Source organism: Mustela nigripes, chromosome 1 (genome assembly GCF_022355385.1).
Source record: "Mustela nigripes isolate SB6536 chromosome 1, MUSNIG.SB6536, whole genome shotgun sequence".
In the NCBI taxonomy this organism is placed as follows: Eukaryota; Metazoa; Chordata; class Mammalia; order Carnivora; family Mustelidae; genus Mustela; species Mustela nigripes.
The window spans coordinates 244,848,215-244,876,135 of record NC_081557.1 but is presented as its reverse complement, the minus strand read 5'-3'; the positions used below and the strand labels follow the sequence as shown (position 1 = coordinate 244,876,135).

Below are 27,921 nucleotides of genomic sequence, written 5' to 3'. Positions count from 1 at the left end.
TGCAGAAAGCCCAGGGCAGAGTGAAAGCCTAGACATGGAAGCTTTGTGATGCACTCAGGTTGAGGACCTTGGAGCTGGCCTGCATGGTTGTGTCATGCAGTAGAGAGAGCTCAGTGGACAGGGAGAGAAAGCTAGAATCCAGCCTTCTGGAACCCACTGTGCAACCAGGGGAAGGATTACCTTTCCCTAATTCGCTAGTGGCGAGCCTCAGAACTTGCATGGAGGTAACCCTTCATTGGTTGGTAAAACCAACCCTTCATTGGTTTTACCTCTTAAGCATTTGTGGGACCCTGACTGAACAAATTGCAGAAGCACATTTTGCCTATACCTAGATGTTTGAGCATGACTGAGGTATGTCTCAGACTCTCTCTCCCTAGTTCCAACTCTTTTAAAGTTCTTTTTTCTTTTTTTTAAGATTTTTAAAATTTATTTATTTGACAAGTAGGCAGAGAGGCAGGCAGAGAGAGAAGTGGAAGCAAGCTCCCTGCTGAGCAGAGACTGATGCAGGGTCGATCCCAGGACCCTGAGATCATGACCTGAGCTGAAGGCAGAGGCTTAACCCACTGAGCCACCCAGGCACCCCTCTTGTAAAGTTCTTATGTAAAACTTGAGGAAGCAGATGGGTTGTCATTTCAGTGAGATGTTAACTAGAGCTTTATGGTGAAGGCATTAAATTGTGTCAGACATTTCAGGAAAATGTTTAAGAGAAGACTTACTAAATGGCTAAAGACAGAAGTTAAATATTCAGAGGACAGATAAGTCGGGGTTTGCATACCTGCATCAGAGCATAAATTCTTGGCCTTCAAAGGATTGCCTTACAAATTCCAAAAGCATGATTTAAATGTAAGGTATTAGAGTCACTGAAGATGAAGCACCGTAGGATTAAATGAATGAAAGTAGGATGTTTGGTTTTCGTGCATTTTTCCTGAGGGTGGAGATAGGATGATCTCTCTGTATTCCTTTTTCTTTTTTTTTTTTTAATTTTAAAGGAGGTTTTAAAAAACATCCCTGTCTCAAATACACTGACCTAGATTCCTTTTTGAGCCTTTCCTAGTTGATAACTTATTTTTTAAAAAAGTATTTTTTAAATAGATGAAAATTGAACACTGGGGCTATTTGAAAACCTTCAAGCTTTTGAGAATGGAGTCTGAGAGGAAGAAGAGGCTGTTACTTTAACATTAAAAAAAAAAATCTTTCTGAAACCAGCATCTATGAAAGTAGGTCATTTTTTTGAAAAAATTTTTTGTGCTTGAAAGCTGTTCTTCATGAGTTCAGAGTTCCTCACCGTGCATTCATGTGAGACAGGACAAATACGAGATGCTTTTTACTCCAAGTACAGCCACGTGAATGGCTTCCTCTCCCTCTACTCTTTGTCACTTGGCCTGAGGCAGCAGTTCTCCGCTCTTGCCAGAAGGATAGTCTGGATTGGGTTCCCTTCCTCTGAAAGAAGTAGACAGGAAGTGTGAAATGATGCCAACACAGACAACACTGGCGTTCAGTCACCCTGGCGGCCCCTGGTCTGCTCGTGGTGATATCATCACAGTAGAATCTAAAGGCACCAAAGCGGAGATCTACCCTCCCAGACCCACTCAACAGAGGTAATCACGGTTACCAATTCCTTGTGCGTGTTTGCAGGGAAAGCCTATGTCAGGGGTTGGCAGACTTTTTCTGGAAAGGGCCGGAGTTGAGGGTTTGAGGGTCACGCTCTGTGTTGCCAGTACTCAGTTCTGCGTAGTGTGAAAGTAGCCGTCAGTATGCACATGAACGGGCTTGGCTGTTGGGTCCCAAAGACAGGAGGTGGGTTGGGCTGTAGTTTGCTGGCTCCTGGTCTAGGTGTCTGTGTACACAAGCACACACAGTTGTAGTGCACACACTCTGTGTACCATGTTTTGTTTTTTTTTTTTTAAGAAAGATTTTATTACTCATTTGCCAGAGAGAGAGAGCACAAGCAGGGGGAGCGTCAGGCAGCTGGAGAAGCAGGCTCCCAACTGAGCAAGGAGATCCATGTGGGACTTGATCCCAAATGAGCCACCCAAGCGTCCCAGAGATTTTTGTTTTTTTTTGTTTCAACTCTCAAGAATATACTCTGGGTATCCTTTCACATGAGTACATATCCATGTTGTTCTCTATATATCTATGTTCTCTTCTGTGGCTGATAGTGTTCTGTTGCACAGCTGTACTGTGATTATTGAACAGGTTCCTTTGGGCAGTGAACATTTCAGTTGTTTTCCATTTCTGCTTTCACAAACAATGCTGCAGTAAGAATTCATCAGGAACATACCAGGTAGCCATTGTGCTAGTGTGGGGTCCACTTGCTATAGAGCTGGTTACAGAAACCACAGGGCATCTGCCTGGCCATGGGACAGGCTGCCTGGGTATAAAAGTATTGGATCACACTCTTGGGTACAGGGTAGGTTTCACATCACTGTGAGCAAGCATTGAGTGGCGGAGTGGACAGATGGGAGACCCATCTCTTCCTCTGTATGCATGGCTTGTCCTTTTCACGTGATTATCAGATGACTGATATTTTGGGTTCTCCTAGGGAGGGTTCTCCTAGGGAGCCTAGATATGTATTTATCTTTTAGGTTTCACGTCTTGTGTTTTCTGTTAAGTCCTTTTCAACTGTGTATTTCCTGTGCTTCCTTCGGTTACTGTGGCCTGCCCTGCATATTCCTTACTGTAGCTTATCCTTTCTGGTTTCTATGTTCATTTTGGTGGTGCTTTTATCCTTTCCTTCCCTCTCTTTCCTCTGTCAGCTCATTTCCTCTCGTGTCTCACGTCTTCCTGGAAATCTTACATCTCTTCATGGATCTCAGATTTACAGAGGAATTGCTTCAGCAGTATTTTAAATTCACAGTAATGTGGTTGGTTATAAATTTCATTTTCTATGGTAGCGTTTTGTTTCTGTGGCAGCATTTTTCTGGGGAGTGGTTTTTGTGTTACTGCTTTTGCTCTTACTTTTCCTCTTTTCTGTTTTCCTGTGTGTCTGCCTGCTAGTTCTTTTTAAATCACCAACTTAGGTAAGTTTTTCCTGGACGGGCTGTTGGCTGAAGGTTCATAAGGGGAAGGAACCAGGGCCACCTTCCAAGTGGTAGCAGTGTCTCTTTAGGACACGGGGTTGTGCTGCCTCACTGCTCTCAGCCCAAGTTCAGCAGTCCACGTCTCTCCCTTCCACCCGGGCTGCTCCTTGGGCGTACAGGTTATCTGTTTTTCTCGTGGCCTCACACGTGCCCTTCTTCTCTGTCAGAGTGGGCCCAGGGAAGCTCTGCCAATAGCCAGCCTGCGTGTTTCCTGGTGTTTGGCTGTGGAGTGGGTGTTTTGGCCGTCTGAGTGGGCTGCTCCCTGCAGACCCCCAGCAGGGGACAGACTGGCTTCCGCCTTCCCCCTCATCCTCTCCCTTCTGCAGTCAGTTCTCCCTCGTCTGTAGTGACCCAGTTTTGTTTCAGCTGGCGTTTGCATTTCTGTTTCCGTGTCTCCTAGTTGCCGTTAGAGTAATATTTAAAAGCAGAAGAGGAAACATAATTTTCACTCTGACATTTTGAAACCAGAAGTATGTTCACCCTGGCATCTTTCAGACATCCTTCATACTCCATTATACTCCTTTATCAGGCTCTTAGCTACTTCCAGGATGTGAGCACCTAGTCATAACACTGCTACAATTTTTATGGATGGGGATATCTACTCACATCTCTAATCTTGACTATAGAGAGCTTCAAAGACCCCAGTTTCTCCCCAGTTGATGCAGTACCATTGGCTTAAATGTCTCAAGTCATTTGGCATGACTGATATCCCAAGAATTTCAGGCCATTTGTCATACCGAGCAAGTTATTTGTCTGAACTGCTATAGACTGAGGCTAAAAATAGACATTTTTTTTAATTCACAAGGGCATTTCCAAGTTATCTGTTTACTCCAAAACATCTTCCCCTTACAATTTAACAGATTTTGAGGAAACCTATTTGCCATAAAGTATGATTCAGTCTGTTACCCAAGACTGTCTACCAATGAAGGAAAATGGCATGTCAGCAGGTCTAGAAATAGGAAATCCTTTTCTAGGACATTGTAATCATGCCCTCAGGTACAGTCCAACACACAGAATGAAGAATCGTGAAGAAGATAATCATACACTGAACCAGCAGCTGCCTGTTCTGAAACAGTGGGTGTCAGGTAGCAGGAGTAGCAGAGAGAGTAAAAGTGGGCTATACAGGACAGTGCAAATATCCCTCACCCTTCTCAGTGGTGTTTGTGTGCCAGGAGTGACCCCTGGGCAGCAGCTCCAGATGGGGGCTCTAAGCTATCCCAGTGGTCGATGCCATTCAACTGAAGGGAGATGCAGAAATCACTGAAGACCTTCTGCTTATCTTCTATTGGCTTTCAGGCCCAAACTCCACATCTGGAAGTCTTTCAGAACATGCTCTCATCAGATAGAGGAGAAATGAGTTAATATGTATTACTCTTATGCAGGCAGAGGGTGCTCTGGGAACCCAGACAAGACTTTGGAGTGAATTAGTGAAAAGAGTGGCAATTTTTTTTTTTTTTTTTTTTTTTTTTTTTTTTTTTACAAACCTCTTTAATGTTTGGCTTGAACAAAAGATACCAGGACTCTCACATCTACTTCTACATTCAGTCTGTTGCCAGATCACCTATCATGTGTCCTCTGAGCTGAAATCCTTATAAGAAAATGAGATTTTTTTTAACAAAGGCAAATGTCTCACTATTCTGATAAAAGTATTTTTGACCTCTAGACTCCCTGAAAGGCATGTACATGGGAACCACACTTTGGTGTGGTGTAGGGGCTCAGTGAAATTTTGAGGTCTCTGAGATCAGGGGAATCCTTAAAGGAGACTGAGCAGGAATAGCCAGTGAAACAAAAAAATATACAACTTCTTGAGCAACCCAAGACTTCACCGTAGTCCCTAACGTGGAGTTGATTTTTGAAGTAACCGTAGTTTTCTCATTGGGAGAAATTACTAAACTCCTTGCTATTCTTTAAACTATGCCAACTCTTCTTCAATGAGGCCTAAATTTAGAGAATGAGTTCAGAAAAGGAAAAAAAGCTCACATTGAGAATTTAAAGTCACTTAATATTTCAACAGTAAACCCTGAACATCATTGATCAAAGCCAGGCTCCACATTTCCCAATGGGGAATGAAGTAATTCAACTTGAGAAACAAATGCCAGTACCCATATGTTCCAGCTAACCAAGGTCTGACTGTGAAAAAATTTAACAAACTGAGTTCTTGCTGCTACAGTGAAGTTGAAATACGCCACACAAAGGAAGGAAAGTACTTAATGAAAAAAATACTAGTAATACTGCCAGCCACTTGAATGCACGGTACAGACGGCATGGTTTTTGTCTGCTCTGTTTACTAATCTCCCAGGTGCCTACAGTATGGTACACTCAATAAACGTCTACTGAAAGATGATCCAAGCAGACAGATACTTTCTCTCCAGCATCAAAACAAGAATCTAGGAAAATAGACATAATTCCTGATTTAATGTTAGGTTGAAAATTTTATACTGGACATAAATTTTAGATGCAGTGGTTTATTTATAGCTTGTCCACATGAAATAAAATAATAAGAATCAATGTAAGGTCTGAAGTGATACTTAATGGAAAAGAAAAAAAACACCCAGTGGTCAAAGGAATAAGAAATACTTGTTTCAAGTATTGTCCTATGTACCCATTTATGTTTTAAGGAATCATGGCTAGGAAGTGTTAAGATAGCAATTTGCTCGTGACGTTGGGTAAGAATCACCCAACTCTTCATGTCCTTGCCCTCAAATATTGAGCACAGGACTGAATGTAATGCTCTGTAATTTGGAGAACTGCCAATCACCTGCTTTGTATCTGAGCAGTGGGTGAACCATTACATAAATGTGCTATCTGACATACCACAGCTCCTACAGGAGAAACTTAACTATTGATTGACATCAAGTCTGTGAAATACAGCTGATGAATATTTTACAATCAAAATATAGTTTTTATTTAATGAAAATCATTCTTCAACTATCAGTGAAAGAAACGGATTATTGTAAATTATATGTGACAAGAGATACAAAACAAAATTGAGTTTTACCCCTACATTCTAATTTCAAGTTGAAACCAGCAACACTAGAAAAAGTCACATTATACGAATCAACAAGTCTGGTTAACAAATGTTAATGACCAACTTCATCACTTAACAAAACCTTTCACAAGAGACGTTTTATTGGTTTTTCAAAAAGCAGTTAGTATTTTAAAGTACAGATTATAAAACAGAACAATCATATTTTGATTTTTACCAATACGAAAATGCTAATTTTCTTTCAAACCAGTTATTGTACTGGGAGATTTTAGTCAAATCCAGTTCCCGACAACACTAGCTGTCACAATCGTAACACAGTTTACACTTGGCCTGCACCTATCTTAACTGTTCCAGCTGCCACCGGATATTAACAGTTTCTTCCATCTAGTCTATTTTAGGTGAGGATTCTACTCCAAGAATACCTGTGGCCTCTCCTCCTCCCAGTCTTTCTATAACTTCCTATTCAGTTTACTATTTTTTTCCTCCATTATGACTTATTCTTACAATCTTTATTCAATTTCCATTCACTTTATGCCTGCATGCTTCTCTATAACCTATAAAACATGTAGGACTACATTTAAAGCATTATTTTTCAAAAGTCAGAACTTTGGCAAATGCATTCATTATTAGGGTTAGGTTTAAGTGTTTTTTCACTGAGATTAATCATTTAGAGGATTTTTGCCTTCATTAAAATTATATTCACAACTAAATAAAAATAGAATATTGCTAAGTATGCTTGAATTTGGTTCATCAGTAAGGACTTAGGCCTATCCAATTTGTTTCATAGAAACAGAACACAATACTATTTTTTTAAAAGGGCGTATAGCAATGGAAAACAATTCAACTAGAAAAAGGCCGCCAACAGCACACAGGTCACTGGGCTTTGACAATTTTGAGTGAAACCCATCCAGTGCTATTTAGCCTGAAAAAAATGTCAATAAAGAGAATTGGAGATGAATCATAATTATTCCCTAAGAGTTCAACTTAAGTGTGAAGATCTATTGCTTACACATTCTATTTCAGGTACCTGTATAACTGTAAAGATGTTATATTACGAAGAAACACAGCTGGAAGTCTGGGCTTCTGCATTGTAGGAGGTTATGAAGAATATAATGGGAACAAACCGTTTTTTATTAAGTCTATTGTTGAAGGAACACCAGCATACAAAGATGGAAGAATTAGGTAATAATGACTAGTTATTACCAATATTTTGTTTCATATATGCAAAAGGTTGGGCCCTTAGAAATAATGCATGTACTATAAACCTTGTTTTATTGGTTAAAAAGAAAATGTACATAGCATTCAATTTCTAAAAATTCCTTGGTCCCGTACAGCAACTTCCTGTGCTTTTAGCATCCCTTCTAACAGAAGCTGACTGGAGAGTTTGCAAAATTTGAGGGGGTGTGGGGTGGGGAGGAGAAAGCCTTAATTAGATATTCCTAATTAGAATTTTTTATAATTAAAATTGACAGTTGGAGCAAAAACTAGGACCACCAAATACACTTGCACTGATTTCGGCTATGAATCAAAATGTTAATCATGTGTTGTTTTATGTTTTTTAGATGTGGTGACATTCTTCTGGCTGTCAATGGTAGAAGTACATCAGGAATGATACATGCTTGCTTGGCAAGGATGCTGAAAGAACTTAAGGGAAAGATCACTCTTACTATTGTTTCTTGGCCGGGCACTTTTTTATAGAATCAATGATGGGTCATAGGAAAACAGAAAACTACAGATAAGCTATGTTGAAACAATGAATTTATCTTGTCATTTTTTTTATTTAAAGGATACACTGTAAAAATGTAAACTAATGTCAGGAAAAATATGATCTAATGAAAGCCAATTACACCTCAGAAAATGTAATTCTCAAAACATAATTCTTATCAAGTTTTTATTCAGTGTGGAGGATTTCTCACTACTCCACAACTTTATTTTTCTATTCATTAAAAAGCTCTTAAACAGCTGAGATCATTTGTTATTCCCCCACTGAATTCGAATCCTACAATTAAAAATTTGGTACATGCTGAGGTCTGTAAAGGGTATATTATGGGCATTAAAAAAAAATTTACAGCCAGAAGATTTTAAAAGTACACTGCTGAAAAATGTTCATCAAATGAGAAATATTTTTCAAATTATAGCTGTCTTTTAGTATGTGATATTAAATTCATTTTTATTTATCACTATTTAAAGGATCCTAGTAATTCTTTCAAAACCATGTCATTATGATCACCGACAAATACATCCCAAGGCTTATCCCTAAAAATGCTCACAGAATTATGAACTTGTATTCTTAGATCTAATGGGAAATGACTAATCTAAAGCTCTTGTCTTTTCATTCACAATTAGCTAGTAACTATATCAAAACTCCACATGCTGCTCAACCAATGAGCTTTGGAAAAAGCATCAAGAAAGGCCAAACCAGCTTGACCCCATCTCACAGACAGCCATGAGGCAATTCAAATCTGTGTCACAGTGACAAGGCTTTGTCTTGTGCCTGCTACAAGAAACTACCCTCAGGGCAAGTTACTTCACAGACACCAGCCAAATGCCTTTATATTTTATTTATTTTTAGAATACAAAAGTTGCCTGTTTAGTTATACCATGAAACCAAATTGAGGACGCTGAAAACCTATCAAAAAGTTGTGATATCAAAACTGTATACGTGTTCTTTAATATGCTAAGTAAGCAAGAATGCCAGAGCAGTACTGGCAAAATACTTCAAATCTCAACTCAGAGGTGCTTTTTGCAGCACAACCTCTTGAGACTGGTATTTGATTAACTCCAGAAAACTATGGCCAAGGTGCAACCTTGACCTTTATCAGCTCCCATGTATGTACATAGCTCTTTAAAATTCCCTGCTGAGTGACTCATTCACATTACTTTCTTGGATATAAAGTCATTGCTGTCTTTTTTATTTTTTTAATTTATTTTTTTAAATATTACAAGACAAAGATTCTTAACTTAACATGAAAAATTCACTCTTTTATTTTGAGAAAAAAGTTAACTTTTCATACTAACAGAACAAGATTAAAGGTAAATTTCTTAAACATTATCCAGAAAAATAACAAGATCTATGGTACATTTCTGGCCATAATATACACACAAGGCCAGAGCCATGCCTATTCGGCCGGTGCGGCTTCGGTGCTCTCTTGTTCAGGGGCGGGCTCACTGCCAGCTTCTTTTCCTTCTTTGCTTCTCTTAGATTTTTTGTGCTTGTGTCTCCTGTGACTGTCTCCTTCTTCACTTTCATGGCGACGTCTACTGTTACTGAAGAAAAAAAAAAGGTTTGTTCTTACTGTTTAAGTATACACATAGTGACAAAAATCAACCCACTGTGTGGGTATGAAGTAATCCATTCTTTTTCTCAAACACATTTAGAGGAGTAACCAGCTTTTTATGTGACTTTTATATGGAGATGGTATTTACATTACAGGCTCACCTTCACTGATAGTATCCTAGCTTCTCAGAGCCCATAGACTTTATTCTGAAAAACTACTATAAATTAGAAACTGAAGCACTAAATCAGAACAGAAAGTACTTTCTAGGGTTGATTTTAGGCAAACAATAGGCATATAATCTGACTATGAGGTCCTGAATTTTGTTTGATTAAGTATTAGTATTACTGGTTCATATGCTAAATAAAGCCCTCTCCCAGTAAGATAAGCAGTCCGAGTACTAACTGCGGTCTTGTTAGATTTAAAACTCTTTGTTGAGCCTCTAAGGAACCAATTATTTCAACCCATTATTCTTAATCTTCCAATTAGGAACACATATGCACTACTAATTATTTGGAAATGTTTTTACTTTCTGAGGTCCAATCAATTTCTCCCAGCTTCAAAGGGATTCACTATAAAAGAGCAAACCTTCGAGAGGACTTGTGTCTGGTTTCCTCTTTCTCTCTGTGTCGTCTTTCTCTGTGTCGTTCTTCTTTCTCTCGACTTGCTCTGTGGCGCTCGTAGCCTCTTTCCGCATATTCTCTGTATCTGTATCGTTCTTCGTCACTGAAATTGGAATAAAACCTCTTTATGACAATTGGACTGTTAATTCTAATGACTTCAAACTACAAGTGATGTAATCTGAGTCCAAACCAGAAGCCTAAGCCTCCGTATTATTATCAGCATCTTATACAGAATAGGCGCAAGTAAGTATTTGTTGAATTGAGAGGAAAACAATGCCATTCCCAAATTAGTACACATCTAATATAACACATAATTACATGTTAAAGGTACAGCTTTGTTTTGTGCTTTCACAGTTACTGAGTAGAAATTTTACATAACAAATTTTTTTCCCTTCAAGAACTGGGAGCTGTAACAGACTTAAATGTTAGCTTCATTTTCTTTCATTCCTTTTAAAATTAAAAGCATGTTTATATATCTCAGACTTCTAACCAAAATTCTTTTAGAATCTTTGTGTGCCCAAGATTTTATAAATAATAAAAATATCTGGTTCACAACGGCTATGTAGTAGAGAGCAGATGAAGATGCTTAAGTTTTTCAATCACATGAAGAGTATATTGTGCATCCAAGAAGAGGTAGAGACATTAACAGAGGGACAGCAAAGCAACTTCTACAATATCCACACGAAACACAGGCAGAACACTACCCGCGGACTTACTTACTGTCTGACGTCCCAATTACTTATTACTACAGCTATGTGTGTGTGTGTCTGTGATGGGGGGATTCACATGGCTGAGAGCAGCAAGTACACACACCCAGGTTGTACCTCCAATTTCCTGATTTTGGGTAGAATGAATTGGTTAAACTGGGACTGATGACTAGAGTTAGAATTTTTTTTTAACCTCCCTAGACTTGTCCTCATTTTGTGTCTCCTCACTTATATTCTGCTCCCCATCTTTCTCTCAATCTTTCAATTTTTTTTGGGGGGGGGGGGTGGTTCAGCACGGAAGTCAACACTTTCTACAACCTATTATCAGTAACTCCCTTAGAATAAAAATATTTTAGAGCACTCTGTACTAAAGAGCTTTGGTTTCTAGAAATGTTTAATATAAATTAAGTCCGTAATCTGCAAGACACATCAAGCTGTTAAGGCATATGAGTAAAAGTACTGGACAAGGAATGCGGTGAAAGTACAAGCCATATAAAAGAAAAAGCTTAATTATGGTCTCCTAGCAAAAGTAATAATTCAGTAGTGCTACACCTAACAACTACTGCTGACCAAGTTCTTGCCTGAAATACATTCTACATTCAACAAATTTTAAAGTATACCCATGTATATATACGTGTGTGTGTGTGTGTGTGTGTGTGTGTGTGTGTGTATCTGTGTAAATACACGGTTTTCTAACCACAAATGCATACTTTTGCATTTGGACACTGGAAGCATGTCCCCTGAAATGCAGTATGTTAGGACAGGCAGCAGAGTAGACCAGGCATCACATCCTGATTCTGTTAGTGACTACATGTGTGACCTGGGGTAAACTACTTAACCTTTCTGAACCTCAGCTTTCTCATCTGTAAAACTGGCAGCCATCATTTTCAAGGTTGTCGGGGAACTGGCAGTAACATTTCTAAAGTGCTTAGTACCATAGGAGGCCCTCATAAGTGGCAGCTAATACACAGGCTCCCCAGCTTCAGTCAAGTGAATGCTAAACTTTTTTTGGAAGCAGAACCTTTTTGTAAAGGTGACTAACTCTATAATAATGTTTCTGAAGTAGAATTACCATGACAAATGAATATTATCGTGAATAGTATCCTTTTAAAAAAAAGAACACGAGGCCCTCTTTGTAACAGATTTACAAATTGGATTTACCTAAAGATAACTAAGGCTATTTTATTATCTCAACTGGTCATTTGTATCTCTCTTTTCCCTCTCAACTTAACACCAATTCTTCTTAGATGTGAGGCCTTTAAGATTCCGAAGACAGCCCTATGATGACGGCCATGCGTGAAGGGTGATAAAACATTCGGCCTTGTACACAGAACACGAAGGCCCGTCCTTCCACCGCCTTCTGATCGCAGCTGCGGCACAAAGGCTTCTCTGGGCCTGGCAATCATTACAGCTCATCTCAAACACCCTACAGTGACCGCCCTTCTTTCTGGTCCACACTTAACAGCCTAAAAACCAGATGTTGAAACAGGTCTATGATTTTAAAAACAATGACCCTATAATTTGTAACACAACACATATGATATGCCATATTGCAAAATGTCAGTCTTTAGGGAAAATGGCCCTCACTTACAGTTCACTGGGATTTCCCAGAGAACACTATTCCTGGGATAATTCCTAACAACACAAAATTCCTCTACCTTTTGCCTCCTAGGCCTTGAACTTTTAGTCAGACTTACGTAAACACTGATTCTTGATGCCCTACAGCTTAGCAATCTGGAAATCAAATATTTTTAATCATTAACACTTGTAGTTTCCATAAAAATTAAGTAGCACTTGTGTATGTGTGTGTTTGAAGCTGAAGAATCAGAGAACTTAGCTTCAAATATTCCACAAATATTATATTATTTATGAACACTAGCAAAGCATTTCATTTTAGTCTTCTTTCCTATCAAGTTTACATTCAGCACTTTGTGAACATGTATATTCTAGAAATAGCCATGCTATCTCAAGTACTTCATTTGAACTACATTAGAAACGATTCAACTTTCTGAAAGTAATGCTCCTGAAAAGAATCATGCACTATGTGGCTAAAGTTACCAGCACACACCCCACCACACAAACATAACACTATATGCATACACACACACTTATGTATATATCCTATCTTTACTTATTTATAATCAATAAAATTTTATCAGGTGCCTTTAATGTATGTCACTATTAGCAGCTATAGGAAGGAAAAACATTAATAAATCCTATTGTTTCTTATGGCACTTTTTTTTTTTTTTAGGTAGTTTCAAACTACTAACCAGTCCTAGTCACCTTGATAATAATATATGCTTATATTGGTAATAACAGTGTATGATCATTTCTGTATCCTCAGCACACAACTCTGCACCTGGTACATAACAAGGATCAGAAAATGTCAGTTACATGAATGAATGAACTGCCTCCCCCAACCCATAAGAAATAAACCACATAGAGAGTAGTAAAGATAATGAAAAGTAACAGAATTTTTAAGCTACCTAATTTCAAGACTGGAAAGAAAATATTTTAAGTAGTATCTCAACCACCTTTTCAGTTGACAGAATGGCTCTCTACCACTGTCTTCATTTCTCTATGTGTCCATTTCCTCATGTGGTAAGTTAAAATTTAGATAATCCCTACAGACCTTTTTGGATTAAGAAGTCTGTAATTGCATGATCACATCTAACAAAACAAATGCTGCCTGAATCACGTACATGCTCACATCCGGAACTGATATATTATTCATCTCATCTAGCAAAATCAGAACAGTCTAAGTACATTTCTTTATCTCATCCATTAAAAAAGCTGCTATAAAAACGTTCTGATGCATTTCACTGTACACTGTGATGGTACGAAGACTGATATGTTAGCGAGATGCCAAAATTATTGCTTTGATAGTCATACAGGTTGATTTTCAGTGATTTCACAACCTGTCTTTCTAAGCCAAGTTTTAGTCAACAACTTTCAAAACTGTTTCTTCTCTACTATATTCATCTTCCTCCCCTGTGATGTGTTAAGTCATTTTATTCACTGCATGCCAGGCGTTAACGTACAAAGTGCTAAGACTACAGAATGGGAGATGGTGGTCAATGCCCTTCACAGGTTTGCTAAAAAACACAGGCTTTAAAGAAGATACATTACTGGGCGCCTGGGTGGCTCAGTGGGTTAAGCCGCTGCCTTCGGCTCAGGTCATGATCTCAGGGTCCTGGGATCGAGTCCCGCATCGGGCTCTCTGCTCAGCAGGGAGACTGCTTCCTCCTCTCTCTGCCTACCTCTCTGCCTACTTGTGATCTCTCTCTGTCAAATAAATAAATAAAATCTTAAAAAAAAAAAAGATACATTACTTAGGGAGCATGTGAAGGAAATAATTCAACCTTCTTTTGGGTTCAGAAGAGCTCACAGAAGACAGACATGAGCTGGACCCTGAAGAATGACATTTGTGAAGCAGAGAGGAGAGGAACAACATGAACAAGGAAGTATGAAATGACAAGAAATTTTCAAAAGAGCAACCATCTGAGCACAGCTAAAACATGGGGTATACTGGCTTGAGAGAGAACTGGGGTTAACGTGCAGAAAGATGTAGGCTCGGCGGGGAGCCTGCTTGGGATTCTCTCCCTCTGCCCCTCCCACTCTCTCACTTTAAAATAAATAAAGAAATGTTTTTTTAAAATGTAGGAGGATGTAGTGACCTGAACTTGTGGATCATAAGAAGAATTCTGAATCATTCTCTAGGCCAGCAGTACATGCCAGTACCACAGAAGTATATGAATTCTTTCCAGTAGCACAAGAAATTTTAGGGAATTAACTTCCAGATCCACAACTTCTATATTCTTTCTTAAATCTAAACTGCTTAATGATACACCAGTACCTTCACCAATTTTACTATGATACATTGACTTGGGGTGTGAAAAACATCCTGGCATTAAAAATACCTAATTTAAAATATTAATGTCAGATCTATTTCATTGAAGTAACAATAAAGCTTTATAAGGCTTTAGGTCTTCCTATCTTACATGCTTTTCTGTCAAGGATAAACTACAGAGTAAGAAACGGGAGTATTCGGTATTCTAGGATGTTCTAACTTCAGATATTAAAAGTAGTGTAACAATTCTCCTTGACCTAGTTCAAACAAACAAACAAAAAAAACCTACACAAGTCCCTTTGAAGGAAAGCAAATCGAAGTGGTAAGGGGCAGCACCTCATATTCATATACATGAACAGAAAGACAAAGTCAGACTTCTCTGATAAAAATGGATAGCTGTCAGGCTCAACAAGAGCTGTCTCTTACCAGCTAAGTTATATGGTAGCTATTTTCCATAAATGGAATGGGGAAAAACTGCAATTCATGACAATACTTAATACATAAAAAGATGTTTCATTTTTTAAGGACTTTTTGCAAAGATGTATTAAAATGAACAATCCTTTCTGAGCATATTCAGTTAAATAAAATGCATCTAAAAGAACAGTAACAAGTTAGAAGTCTTTAGACAAGTCTTGGTAAAGCCCTTCTGGTGTTCTTCCATGGAACTGAGAAAACTAGATTTTAAGACCTGAAGGTAGTGGGTTGAACTGTATGCCCCTAAGGAAGATCTGCTCAAGCCCTAACCCCCACATCTGTGAATGTGACTTCGTTGTGGACACAGGGTCTCCGCAGCTATAGCTACAAGGAGGTCAGACTGGATTTGGCTGCACCCTAGTCTAATGACCGGAGTCCCTCTAAACTGAGGGAAATTTGGACACGGACACAGAGGGAGGATGCAGTATGAAGACACACACAGACAGGGGTGATGCATCTATGAATCAAGCAACATCAAGGGTTGCTAACCGCCATGAGAAGCTATGAGAAGGGCATGGAAAAGACTACCTGCCAGAGCCGAGGAGACGGAACCGCGGAGAGGAAATGCCTGCGGCTCCAGGCTGCCGGTGTGTGGTGCTTGCTTATGGCGGCCCTAGGAAGCAGTCACGCCGAGTAATAAATACTTATATAAAGCAGGTTTCCAATTCTCTGCTTTCAAAAAACTTGAGTCATGGCTGACAGGGCTGTTAACTATGTAATTCTGGCATATCCCTGAATCTAAAGGTATTCAAATAATTAAATGACAGAGGCACAACAAAATTCCATCAAACTTCATTGAAGTATTGTATGTGAACAAGGTTTCTCAGTGTTTACATACTATATACTTTTTTAGAAGAAATGTAATTAATGGCAAAGTCTGTTTTTTCCTAACAATAGTAATATTCACTAATGGACACAAAAATTAATTGGGGAAGGTGGAAGGTCCTTCATAACATTAAGGGATATAGTTCCACTAAATCATTTTCAGAAGTTGCATTATCTTCATATGTAAAAATAAGTGATAATTAAAATCAGCGGAAAAAATTTAAAATACTTAATCTTACATTCATAAGTTTTTTTAGACATTTAAACTTACCACAGGTATGCTGCAGGAAAGATGGATAGAATGAGCAACTAAAAAAAATACTGTTCTTATTTAAGAACAAAAATACTTACAGTAGAAAAAATGTAAGGGAAATGGCTCAGAAATAATTCAAGCACAGAGAAATGTAAAATTTCTGACTGTTAAAAGAGAGCCTATTATATGCATTTTTAAAAGAATGGATGATGATGTTTAGCAAGTCACTATAATGTTCTTAATCTACTGGATATGTTTAAAAGAGTGATGATTTTATTTTAAAACTGTAATGTTTATAATAAATGGGAAATTATATCTCCATTGCCAACTTATTGAACTTAAGATCAAAAATTTCAGATGGAAAGATAAAAATATTTTCAAATTCTTTTAAGGAAGAAATAAACAAATTGAAGACTGTTGCTTTACATGATGGAAAGCCTCTATCAGTTAAATAAATAAGCCTTGACACTTTTAAAATGGTTATCTCCTGAGATTTTATTCAGGACGGTATTATCTCAGTAAAATTTTTTGAAGAAAAATAAAAAATTAAATGGTTATCTCCTAGGAACTACTCTTAGAGCAATCCTTCCCTACCTGAACTGGATAGTCCAACCTTGCACCAAATATAAACTCTCTGCACATGAAACACAGGTGTACAAATTCCCGCACACTCAACAAACCTGTTAAAAACACTTGGTGTAGGACTGTGATCACGCTCCCGCTCTCTCTCTCTGGTGCGTTCTCTTTCTCTGTCTCGATCACGGTCTCGTTCCCGATCTCTGTCTCGGTCTCTATCTCGATCTTTCTCTCTTCTTGAATAATAGTCCCACTGCTTGCTGGTATCCACAAGACTAGGCCATGAAGGAGCAGAACCAGGAAGGTGGGGAAAGGCAACTAAAGAAAACAACAATTAAAAACAAAAGTTATGGCACTTAAAAAAAAAAGACAAAAAAAAAAAAACAACCCTACTTTTCAGGACAAAACTCTCATCATAATTGCTTCATTAGATTATAACATAAACCAGTTTTATAAATAGAAAAGATAAGTAACATATGGTGAATACCCACAGTCTGGGGTAATATCCAGAAACAAACCTTAAAGACCTAATATATACTCTTCATTTGTCAAGATGAGCAGGAACCAGAATTAGATACACCACACATTTTCCAACCAAAAACATAAACCAGACATCTTCAAAGTGTTGAGAGTAAGTAGTGGCCAACCTAGAAATGTGTCCTCAACAAAATTAAATCTCAAGAGCAAGACTAAAGAGCATTTTTAATAGACTTGACTGAAAGAACTTCTATGAGATATGCCTAATACATTCCAAGAGTAATCATTAAAATAACAGACACAGAATGTACCATTTCAAAACAATATAAGGAAAAACAGAATTTTAAAAATCACCTAAAAAAACTCAGTTCAAAAAGACTTGGAAAAGGTAAGGGTTAGAGGGGACAAGTTTGATTAGTTCAATAAGCACAGTAATTCAAGAGACTCAATTCACCAGTTAAATAATAGTTTACTGATTCGTACTTTTAAAAAATGTAAACAACAAAATAACCCTCTAACTATATTCTAAGTATGAGACATATAAACACACAAAATGGCTGAAAGTAAAAGGAAGTTCGGAGGAACAGAAAACACCAATTCCCTCCATCTCCATAGAAGCAGCTTGACTGATGACAAAACAGACCCACACTGAAAGGACAGAAGGGCTGAGGACAGGGAATGGAAGATGCAACTCACCAAGCAGATAGAACAAACGAAACTTCCAGGCTTTAATTTTTAGAGAGTAAAAACTAACATGAATACAGAAAAAACCAGAAAAATCTACCATAATCATGGAAGATTAATATACTCTCAATTATTGCCACTTGAAGCAAACAAAAAAAAATTCACTACAGATATAGAAGATTTGAGCAAAACACTTTCAACAGGGTTGATTTAATGGACATAACATAGAATACTGCCCATAACAGTTAAATAATAATCACTCTTCTCAAGCACATATGAAACACAAAAATATATTACATACTTTTATACAATAAGTATAACAGGCACCAAATCTCCATATGTGTCAAATTAAAGACACATTTCTAAAAACCCGGGGGCCAAAAAATAATAAGTTTTAAATCATTTAGGAATAAACATAAAAATATAACATATCAAAAGGGTAGAGATGCAATCTGTTCTGGAGAGAAATTTAATCTTAAAAATACTACATTAGAAAAGATGGAAAATTAATGAGCTAAAGCTTTCAAAACTTAAGAACCTGGGCACAAACAGAATAATCCAACAGAAAGGAGATAATGAAGATAAAAGTAGAAGTAAACAGAAAAGAACCATACAATAAGAAAAAGTTGAAAGGTGGTTTTTAAAGATTAGACAAATAAAGCATAACAATATTCTGACAAGATTAAGAAAAAAAAGAGGCCACATAAACAATCAGAACCAAAAGGAAACCCTAACTACAGATGTTGCGGAGATGAAAGAATACAGATAATATACTTTATACCAATGCTTTTAAAAACTTGGCTGAAACCGACTAATTTCAAATAATCAATCAGTAACTTACCAAGAAGTGATTCAAGAATGAAAAGAAATCTTGACTACTCCCCTATGAAAGACACTCATCAGTAATTTAAAACCTTCCCAAAGACTAGATGCTTTTTACAGGTGAGTTTTGCTAATTTATAAGGTACACACCATTCTAATATTATATGAACTTCAAAGAATAGAAAAAAAAATTATTCTCTAACTTATCCCACGTGGCTTATATAACATTAATACCAAAACCAGTAAATGTGCCACATTCACAGATTAGAGAAGAAAAACAGTATGATTATCTCAGAAAGCATTTGATAAAACTCAATATCCATTCACAGTTTAAAAGCTCTTGGAAATTTTCCTTGATCTAGAACTTTCCCTGATCTAGAACTCGACCAATCACCAAACAGTAAAAGCCTAGTAATAAAATGTAAAAGAATTTTCTTTAAAAAGAAAAAAAGAAAAAAGAAAAAAAAGGAGTTTTTTGATTAGCATATATACTCTATGTATAAATAAAACAAAAACTAATCCTAATTCTAAATACAAGTAAATACAAACAGAACAGGAAGTTCAAATGAATATATCACCTAACACAGCAACAAAAACATTAGGTATGAATGACTAAATCTAAGCAAAGATATGCAAGAAATGCTTGGAGATAATTACAGTACTTAACTGAAATATATTAAAGAACATTTCCATAACTGAAGAGAGTCCCTGTTCATAGATGGACTCAATGCTCTAAGATATGGTTTCCATATGAACTGATCTAAGCTTCAAAGCCATTCCAATATGATTTAGTTAGAGCAAGGACTCTGGAGCCAGGCTGAATGGTTTCAACCCCTCATTCTGCCACTTAGTGTGTGATATTGGGAAAACTACTGAATTTGGCCATTCTTCAGCTACTCACGGAATAATAACAGTATACCTACTTTATAAGGCTATCAGGACTATATGAGTTAATAGTGTTTTGTCTAAAGTAAGCAAATATAAATGTAAGTTATTAATCAAAATTCCAATACAGTTTTTCATGGAACTTCCAAAGTTGATTTTAGAATGGGTATATAAGAGCAATGGCCCAAGAATACTTCTGAAGCTAAATAGATAGATTTTGCTGAACCAGATAAGATTTATTATAAAATTCATAATTAAAATCGTGTGGCATTATTTCGTACAGTTAAACTTCAACAAATAATAGTAATAGTAATAATAATAATAATAATAGTCTAGGAAACCATGAGTCAGACTCGGGCATACTCAGAACCCTGTTCATGAATGGCTAGGACATTGTAGATCCCTCAGAAAGGACAGACTATTCAACAGATGATACTGCGATGATTATATCTTTACTTCATAACACAGGCAAAGATGAATTCCAGATGGCTTAACACATGAAAAACAATATTTGAAAACACGTTGGGGGGAAAAAACTTGAGATGGATAAAGTCATAGTCAAATACGAACCCAATTAAAATGTAGTATGACTTTACGTGGCTGATGAAGTACAAGAAAAAAAATGGTATTTTAAATTTATTTGTCCTAGGGATCTTCTCCTTTCCAGGGCTCAAGTGTTAGAATTGTCTCTATAGTATACAGTAGTTACATAGTCACAATAACATAAATATGCCTATTGTTTAGCTTTTAGAATAAAAAAGTTATCAGGGCACAGATAGTTTTGGTTACAAGACAGATAAAAACTTTTTTTTCTTTAGAGATTTTATTTATTTATGGGGGGTGAAGGAGGGAGCAAGGGGAGGAGCAGAGTGAGAGGGACAAGCAGACTCGGTGCTAAGAGCAAAGACTGACATGGGGATCGTTCTCAGGGCCCTGAGATCAAGACCTACGTAGAAACTAAGAGTCAGATCTTAACAAACTGAGTCATCCAGGTGTCCCAAATATAAATGTTTCTAAGCAGAAGTATGGCTGACCAAAGCTGGTCAGCTTAGAGGCGAAGGCTTAGAAATTTGCACCATAATAATAATAGATACTGACAGTGAAGGCTTAGAAATTTGCACAGTAATAGATACTGACAGTACATGAAACCAAGGGCATGTATATTAAAAAAAAGGGGGGGGGGAGGAAAAAAGGGAGGAACAAAAATAGTGATATAAAATCATTGCTAGGGAAAAGAGAGGGGTAGTGATGGTAAGCATGCCAAATACACATCTATCAGAAGAGGGGGATAAAAGATGGCAACCATAGTTACATAAATCAAGAAACAGGGTGACAAGCTTATGGAAGAATGCCAATGCAGACCATAAGAAGAACTAAAAGCCATCAAACATGCTTTTCTCTTCAGTTCTTCGATAATTCTACAAAGATTACTTTTTAACTAGGTCTCATTTTATAAGCACCATCTTAATATGCACATCAAGAAAAATCAGTATTTCCATCTACAATTATGTCATAGTGTTTGAGGGTACATTTCAAAATTCTTAAATAAATTAACAAAGATAAAACAGAATTACTAACAAAGAGGAAGCTGTATCTATAACCTTTTTTTCTTCAAAAAAATTTTTTTAAAGATTTTATTTATTTATTTGACAGAGAGAGCAAGAGCTCATGCATACATAAGCAGGAGGAATGGCAGAGGGAGAAGCAGATGCTTAACTGACTTAGCTACCCAGGCATCCCCAAAATTTTTAAAAATTGAATTCAATTTTTTTAACTGAAATATATTTGACACATAATATTGTGAAAGTTTAAGGTGTGCAACATGTTTACTTGTTCATTTGTAAACAATTAATAATTATAATTATATTATTATAATACAATTGCCATTGTAATGATAGTTAGCACCTCTATCAAGTCATATAATTATTACTTCTTTTTTGTGGTGGGAATAATTAAGTTCAATTATTCAAGATACTTTAAAAAAATCATATAAGCAGGTGTCATGGTACTTAAATATTCCTTATATATGATAGAAATTGTATTGACCTCATTTTTTTTCAGTGCAGAAGAATTATTTTTATTTAAATTCAATTAATTAACTATAATGCATTATCAGTTTCAGAGGCAGAGGTGATTCCTCAGTCTTCTATAGTAGGCAGTGCTCATTATATCACATGCCCTCCTTAATGTCCATCATTCCACAGTTTTGTTTGATTAGGATGAAGAAAATTCCTAACTTTCTTCTCATTAATTCTTGCAATATGTTTTATAATTGTTATTACTAAAGAATTCCCTCATTTAAAAAAAATGTTTCTCTCTGAGAGAGTTGGGGTTGGTAAAGAGTGAGCAGAAAACTTACTGATCAAAATTTACTTTGAGAAAAGAATGCTTAATTAATATTTAGAAAAAATGAAATCTTCCACAAGGAAGCTGTAGGTAATCTGAAAAACGAAGTCTTATTCTTTCTGATAGGGGATATTTGTTCATGTGTATTCAAACAAATACAGAAGGAATCTCATGACAAAGCAGAAAATAACAAGTGACATAAAAAAGGTAAAAATAAAATTTTAAATAATTTAACAATGCTTACTTACATATTACATTTTACTGTACTGAGCACTTTAGGCTCAAACTTTATTTTACAGAGAGGGAAAATGATTTAGGTTAACTTATCCCAAGTTGCTAGGATAATATAGACCAAGGACACACCCCCAGGTAATGGCAGGGCCTATGCTACACTGCCTCAGAGAGCAGAAAAGAAAGAGAACTTGGGGGCACCTGGGTGGCTCAGTGGGTTAAAGCCTCTGCCTTCGGCTCAGGTCATGATCCCAGGGTCCTGGGATCGAGCCCCACATCGGGTTCTCTGCTCAGCGGAGAGCCTGCTTCCTCCTCTCTCTCTGCCTATTTGTGATCTCTGTCAAATAAATAAATTAAAAAAAAAAAAAAAGAAAGAAAGAGAACTTGGGAGCTTGTTGGAGATGGGGAGGTATAATCACAAAAATAACAGCTAATATTTGGGTGTTTATTAAATGGCAGGTCTAAGGTGTTTTAATGTAGTCTCACTGAACCTCAACTTTATGAGGAAGAATTATGCTACTAAAGACCTATGAAAGTGACATAAATAATGAGAGGGAAAAGCAAGTTTCTAACCCAAGGAGCAAGACTTTCTGGAAGCCCAGCAATAATGAATAAACAAACAACCAATCAAATAATAAAAGATTGCTATAATCATTGAAATGAGTCAACCGACCACCTTTTGATGTAAATGAATGGCATATATGTAGTTGGAATAAGGCAGGTCTGAGGGACAGTACCACACCCCAAGAGAGAAGCCTCGAAGGAAAATGGAAGGATACAACTGGCACTTGAGCTGCCACCAAGATCTAGAACTCCTGGTGTGTAAATGCCATTGGAGTCATTCAGTGTTCTCCATCCCCAGTGGTACTACCTGAATATAAGACACCATCGTTTCTTCCTCTGGATTATTCCAACAGCTTCTTGCTCTCCAACTAAATCAAGCATTTATGCCAGTCCTATCTTGCTACCCACCCTACAAATCCATAATTTCCTCACAGTAAGCAGCCAGAATGGACTTTTTTCAACTGTAAGTCTAGCAATTTCATAGCTCAGCATTGAACTAAATGGCTCCTCACAGCCCTCTGAATAAGGTTGAAAATCTAAATAGCATGGCTCCAACACCCTGCATAATCTCCTGTGTCATCTCAAAGCATTCATCATGCAACTCTACACTCCAGTCACACCACATTTCCTTTAGTTCATAAAACCTACCAGGTTCTCTCTTACCCCTGTGTCTCGGGAGATGATCTGAACCTTAAATCACATCATCTAACTCTTCACTCCTTCTGGAGTGGGAGACCCCTCCACTATGCTCCCATGACACCTTCTCCTGCCACCTCACTGGCTATTCCTCACTGGTCTATAAATTTGATAAGGGCAAACTTAGGTTTAGTTTACAGTACTCCTAAAACCTAGTACAATGCATAGCATTTTTTTAAATGAATAAATGATCAAGAGATCTAACCAGAAAGTGGTAACAGAAGCCCTTAGAATGGATTATGTTGTAAAGAGTGAACAGGAAAGAGGACCTGGCCAAATGATCTACAAACAAAACAAAAGAGCGAGGGCAAAGAGGAGGACAATGTTAGCTGGATGCCATGACTCAAGAAACAAAAAAGATTCTGAACAAAGACTAAGTTTGTTGACAAATCTTAAATCCTTTTAGGAAAAGACAAGGTAAAACTATCCTTGCTGTACAATCATTTCTTAATTTTTAGAAGTACAGTTGATAAAAAATAAAAAATTATTCTGTTAAGTAACCTTGAATGTAAGACCTAGTTATTCAATTAGTATTTTTAATTGCTCCGTGAGATAGTATTTTAAAAGATGGAAGTATGTTTTGATTGCTTTTAAAAATACTGAAGTACTGGTTCAAATTGAATCTGGGCAACTAAAAATAATACTTACCATTGCCATATGGAAAAGCACGTGCAGAACGACTATCATAACCAGAGGAATGTCCACTGTTGAAGAAAAATATATTTTTATGTGTTGTGAATAAGTTCTAAATTTTAACAGTTTGGTACAAATGCAAAACATCAAGGCAGAATTATGACTTTTACTTAACCATCATATAATGATAAAACTTAATTGTGTAATTTTATTTTTTAATAAAAAACAGGCTTTTAACCTCAAAACATATTAAACCTAACACCCACTTATAAAGAAAAACATAGCTTGCTAGTACTATTTAATGTGAATAATCCAATCAATTCAGCTTGACTCCCAAGATAACAGAAACTTTGAGGCTAATATAGTACTTGAGATTTCACCAAAAGTTAGTCTTAAAAAATGATTTTAATAATTCAGAAATTCAGCCCCACTGACAGGATAAACAAATAATACTTTTTAACATTCTGATTGAGAAAAAGATATTAAATTTAACAAAGACCTAATAAAATTAAATCCTTATACTCTCACAATTAAAACTGTTGTGAGTTGTATCATTTCCTTTTTGAAAATTCTGCATGGTTTGATCCCATTGATATAATGTTCTCACAACTTTTCTATTAATATAATTTGGATCACTTTCTCAGAAATACATTATTTTCATAAAAGTTCACTTGTTACTTAAAAGGAAACAGTACTGGTCCCATTTTTTTTTTTTCTTTTAGTGAATTCCATTTGCCAAGAATTGTGCTGATGTGTTATATTCACCAGCTGTTTTAATCTTCACAACTTTATTAATCCCATCTGGTAAAAGGAAACTGAGTCTCAAAGAGTAGTTATGAACCTTCCCTAGCAATACAAAGCTAGGGAATTATGAAGCCAAAATTCGAGCCAAATCTGAGCCAAAGCTCTATGTTGTTAAACACTATACTGCCATCTGTGAGGTAAATACTCCTTAGTACATACAGCATTACAACTAATATAAACCAAAAATGCGGGGTATAAAAAAGAAGGTTACTGCCATGCAGAATGGATCCAAGCTTCCTTTGTGGAAGTTAAGTTACATAGAGCCGGGCCATAGGAGTAAGGCACCTTTATTATGGTTCCTGATTATAACTGTCCCTCCTTAATCCTAAAACAGACATTATTATTCATGATTACCAGTCATCCTTTTGGGTATCCCTCAAAAATTACTATAGCCAAGTTTTTACCAATCTTTTTTACCAATCTAGAGGCTTCTTTAATCAGGGTGTCAAATCAAAGCAAGATATTTCAAAATACCATCATTTGTTTTCTCTATCCTGTTTTGTTACCGAACTTTTAAGTTCAACATCTTATAGAAAAGTAACTACCATAGATCTAGACTCATGACTGAAAAGACAGGTACTACTTAATGTTTACAAAATTAAATCTTTGAAAATACTACCAAGATATGGATTTGGCTTTTCTGGCAAAAGTCTACCAATGATAAAGTTTTACCCTATTCATTCTGATTTACCTTTCTATTGTTGGTATAAGAGATGGAGGTGGAGCGCCTGGTGGAGGAGGAAAACCTGAAACATTCAATCATAAGATAAAAAAAAGTTAACAGAATGTACTTTTAATGTCAAGTGTAAAACAAAGTTGCTGCATATCACTAAATTTCTCTGGGGACATAATGTGCTTCTCTATGTTATAATGGACAGAAAAAAATGGAGCTTAAACTTAATAATAGATTTTCTGAGCAATAAAACTTTAAATGAACAATCTGGTCTAACACACAGAGCACAAACTGGGAGTCAGGACACCCGGTCTTATTTTCAGCACCACACACAGCCCATTTTGTGAGTATGAGAAAGTTAATCTCAATGCCTTACCTTATCCATATACAAAACGGTAGTAGTATTGCCAACAGATATGTTATACTTGAAATACTTTTGAAGAAAAGCAAATAAAATAGCATTTACCTCTTTCAAAAAATATTTTGTGTTTTAGATGTGTAGAAATTTCCTTACAATATATAATTATAAATAAAATCTTACCAGTAAATATATAAATGCTTAAGGCTGAGAATATCCCTCATAAAATATGTTTTAAATAGCACAACCCTAAAGAACTATTTTACAAAGAAGGGCATATAATATAGTTTTTGTTAGTTTGGAGAAAATAATTTGCACCTTTATATCATGAAGTCTGTATTCTCAATAATTCATAATACCTAAATGAAAGAACACAGAATATGGCTAAAAGGGACCTTAACAGTTTATCTACTCTGCACTTTCAAATTCAGAAAGGCAATAAAGCATCCCAACATAAGACTTTAAGATTCAACTTAAAAAACTTAGGATACCAATTCCTTCCCAAGTTTTAACAACCCTCACTATTAGGAAATGAGTTAAATTCTGGAATTTAGATCTCTCACACTACAATTCATAGGCTGTCCTCAATGAGAACCAGAAGCAATCCATTATCATATTCTCTATCGCCCTCTGCATACTTGAAAACACTTCCACTAGCCTCCTCCTTTAGTATTCTATGTAAAAATGAATCCCAGTTTTCTAAACCCTTCTCAAAGTCCATTTAAATCACTTTTTGGAACTGCTACAAGTTGTTTCAAATTCACCATGCTTATCTTCACTATACCCAATTTCAAGATCTGTAACTCCTCTATTAAGCATCTCAGAGCTATGAAGTTAAGCAATGACCACAATCCTGTCTTAAACAGCTTTTCAACCACATTTCCTTTTAAACTAGACACACCAATGGTTCTTTTATGACTTGTCCTGATAAGCCTTTTTCAGCCACATTGATACACAATCAAGCGACTTACTATTCCACAACTAAATACGTGTACTGTCCCATGCTACCTAAACTCCCCTATTTCTCTTTATCAAGGCCATTTTTGAATTCAGACAAACCCTTCCAAGCATGGTCAACTCTCCTTTTCTTTGGCTCTGGATACTGAATTCAATAACAAATACACTTGCTATCATATTTGCATCACACTCTAAAACACTGAAAAAGTGGGGAAAACCACCCTTGGTCCCACATAAACTATTGATCACACCATTACAACAATCAACAATTTCACCACTCTAAGAACCACCATCTGACTGACCAGTTGTCTGTCTATCTAACTGTACAGTTCAGAATATATTTTCTCACAATACTGAGTTTTGCCAGCAGGGTTAAAAAAAAAAAAAATCAGAAACCATGATAAAGTCTCGATAAATGATCTTTCTCTTCTTTTGCAGTTGCTTTATCATATAAAAAAATTCACTGGTCTGAAAAAAAACTTTTTCATAAAAGTCTTATTTTATATTCCATACTGTTTTCTTGAACAAATTGATACGGTGAGAATTTTCTCAGAATCGCTGTTTCTACAGAAATGGGTAAGACAAGTATAAGAAAACTAAGTATCTTAATCAAAACTGGAATGAAGCAAAGGCAGAGCTGAAAATAGGACCTTGAAACCCCAATAGCCTATTCCATAGTCTAACCATATCGACACTGTCCCTCCTGTAACTCTAAGCTTGAAATTTCATGTTTATTAACAATGATGGAGAAAACATGAAAAAAGTTTTACCTGGAGGTGGTACAGTTATTGGAATACCTAAAAAACAAGTGATGAAATTTAATATAGTAATTGGATTTTATAACCTGTTATGTATTTATGCCATCACCAAAAAAAAAAAAACCAAAAACCAAAAACCTTTGAAAATAAAACCCCTCGCCTCATTTTCCTGGCTTATTCACTCAAAAGAAGCATTCTGTTTTCTTGCAGAGGACCAACAATTCCAGTATAACATCCGACTTCCTGATGAAAACCCAGTCTAACAACTTGGTAACAAGATTTCCCCTACTAGGTATAATCACAAACAAAGTTAGACATCAGTTGAAAAAGCACACTTGTGCATTTTTAGTGCACAAATATCAAACTCCATGAAATTAACACTAA

The 27,921-nt window shown here is 36.5% G+C and overlaps 2 protein-coding genes across 28 annotated transcripts in view; one reads left to right on the top strand and one right to left on the bottom strand.

Moving 5' to 3' along the window:
* LNX1 (ligand of numb-protein X 1) overlaps positions 1 to 8,249 on the top strand; it is a 178,881-nt gene extending 170,632 nt beyond the window's left edge. For all 3 annotated transcript variants that reach the window (XM_059383964.1, XM_059383955.1, XM_059383972.1), the window contains 2 exons: positions 7,090 to 7,248; positions 7,629 to 8,249. In XM_059383964.1, coding sequence (XP_059239947.1) covers positions 7,090 to 7,248; positions 7,629 to 7,764 — 295 coding nt within the window. In that variant the 3' untranslated portion in view covers positions 7,765 to 8,249. The remainder of the gene's footprint in view (positions 1 to 7,089; positions 7,249 to 7,628) is intronic.
* A 778-nt stretch (positions 8,250 to 9,027) lies between these two features.
* Positions 9,028 to 27,921, bottom strand: part of FIP1L1 (factor interacting with PAPOLA and CPSF1) — a 75,819-nt gene continuing 56,925 nt past the window's right edge. For 13 of the 25 annotated variants that reach the window (XM_059383984.1, XM_059384004.1, XM_059383990.1 and 10 more), the window contains 6 exons: positions 27,550 to 27,576; positions 25,483 to 25,537; positions 24,003 to 24,058; positions 16,754 to 16,967; positions 9,930 to 10,067; positions 9,028 to 9,333 (listed from right to left, as the gene is read on the bottom strand). In XM_059383984.1, coding sequence (XP_059239967.1) covers positions 9,186 to 9,333; positions 9,930 to 10,067; positions 16,754 to 16,967; positions 24,003 to 24,058; positions 25,483 to 25,537; positions 27,550 to 27,576 — 638 coding nt within the window. In that variant the 3' untranslated portion in view covers positions 9,028 to 9,185. The remainder of the gene's footprint in view (positions 9,334 to 9,929; positions 10,068 to 16,753; positions 16,968 to 24,002; positions 24,059 to 25,482; positions 25,538 to 27,549; positions 27,577 to 27,921) is intronic. The other 12 variants (XM_059383997.1, XM_059384015.1, XM_059384063.1 and 9 more) reach the window with 1 other exon arrangement.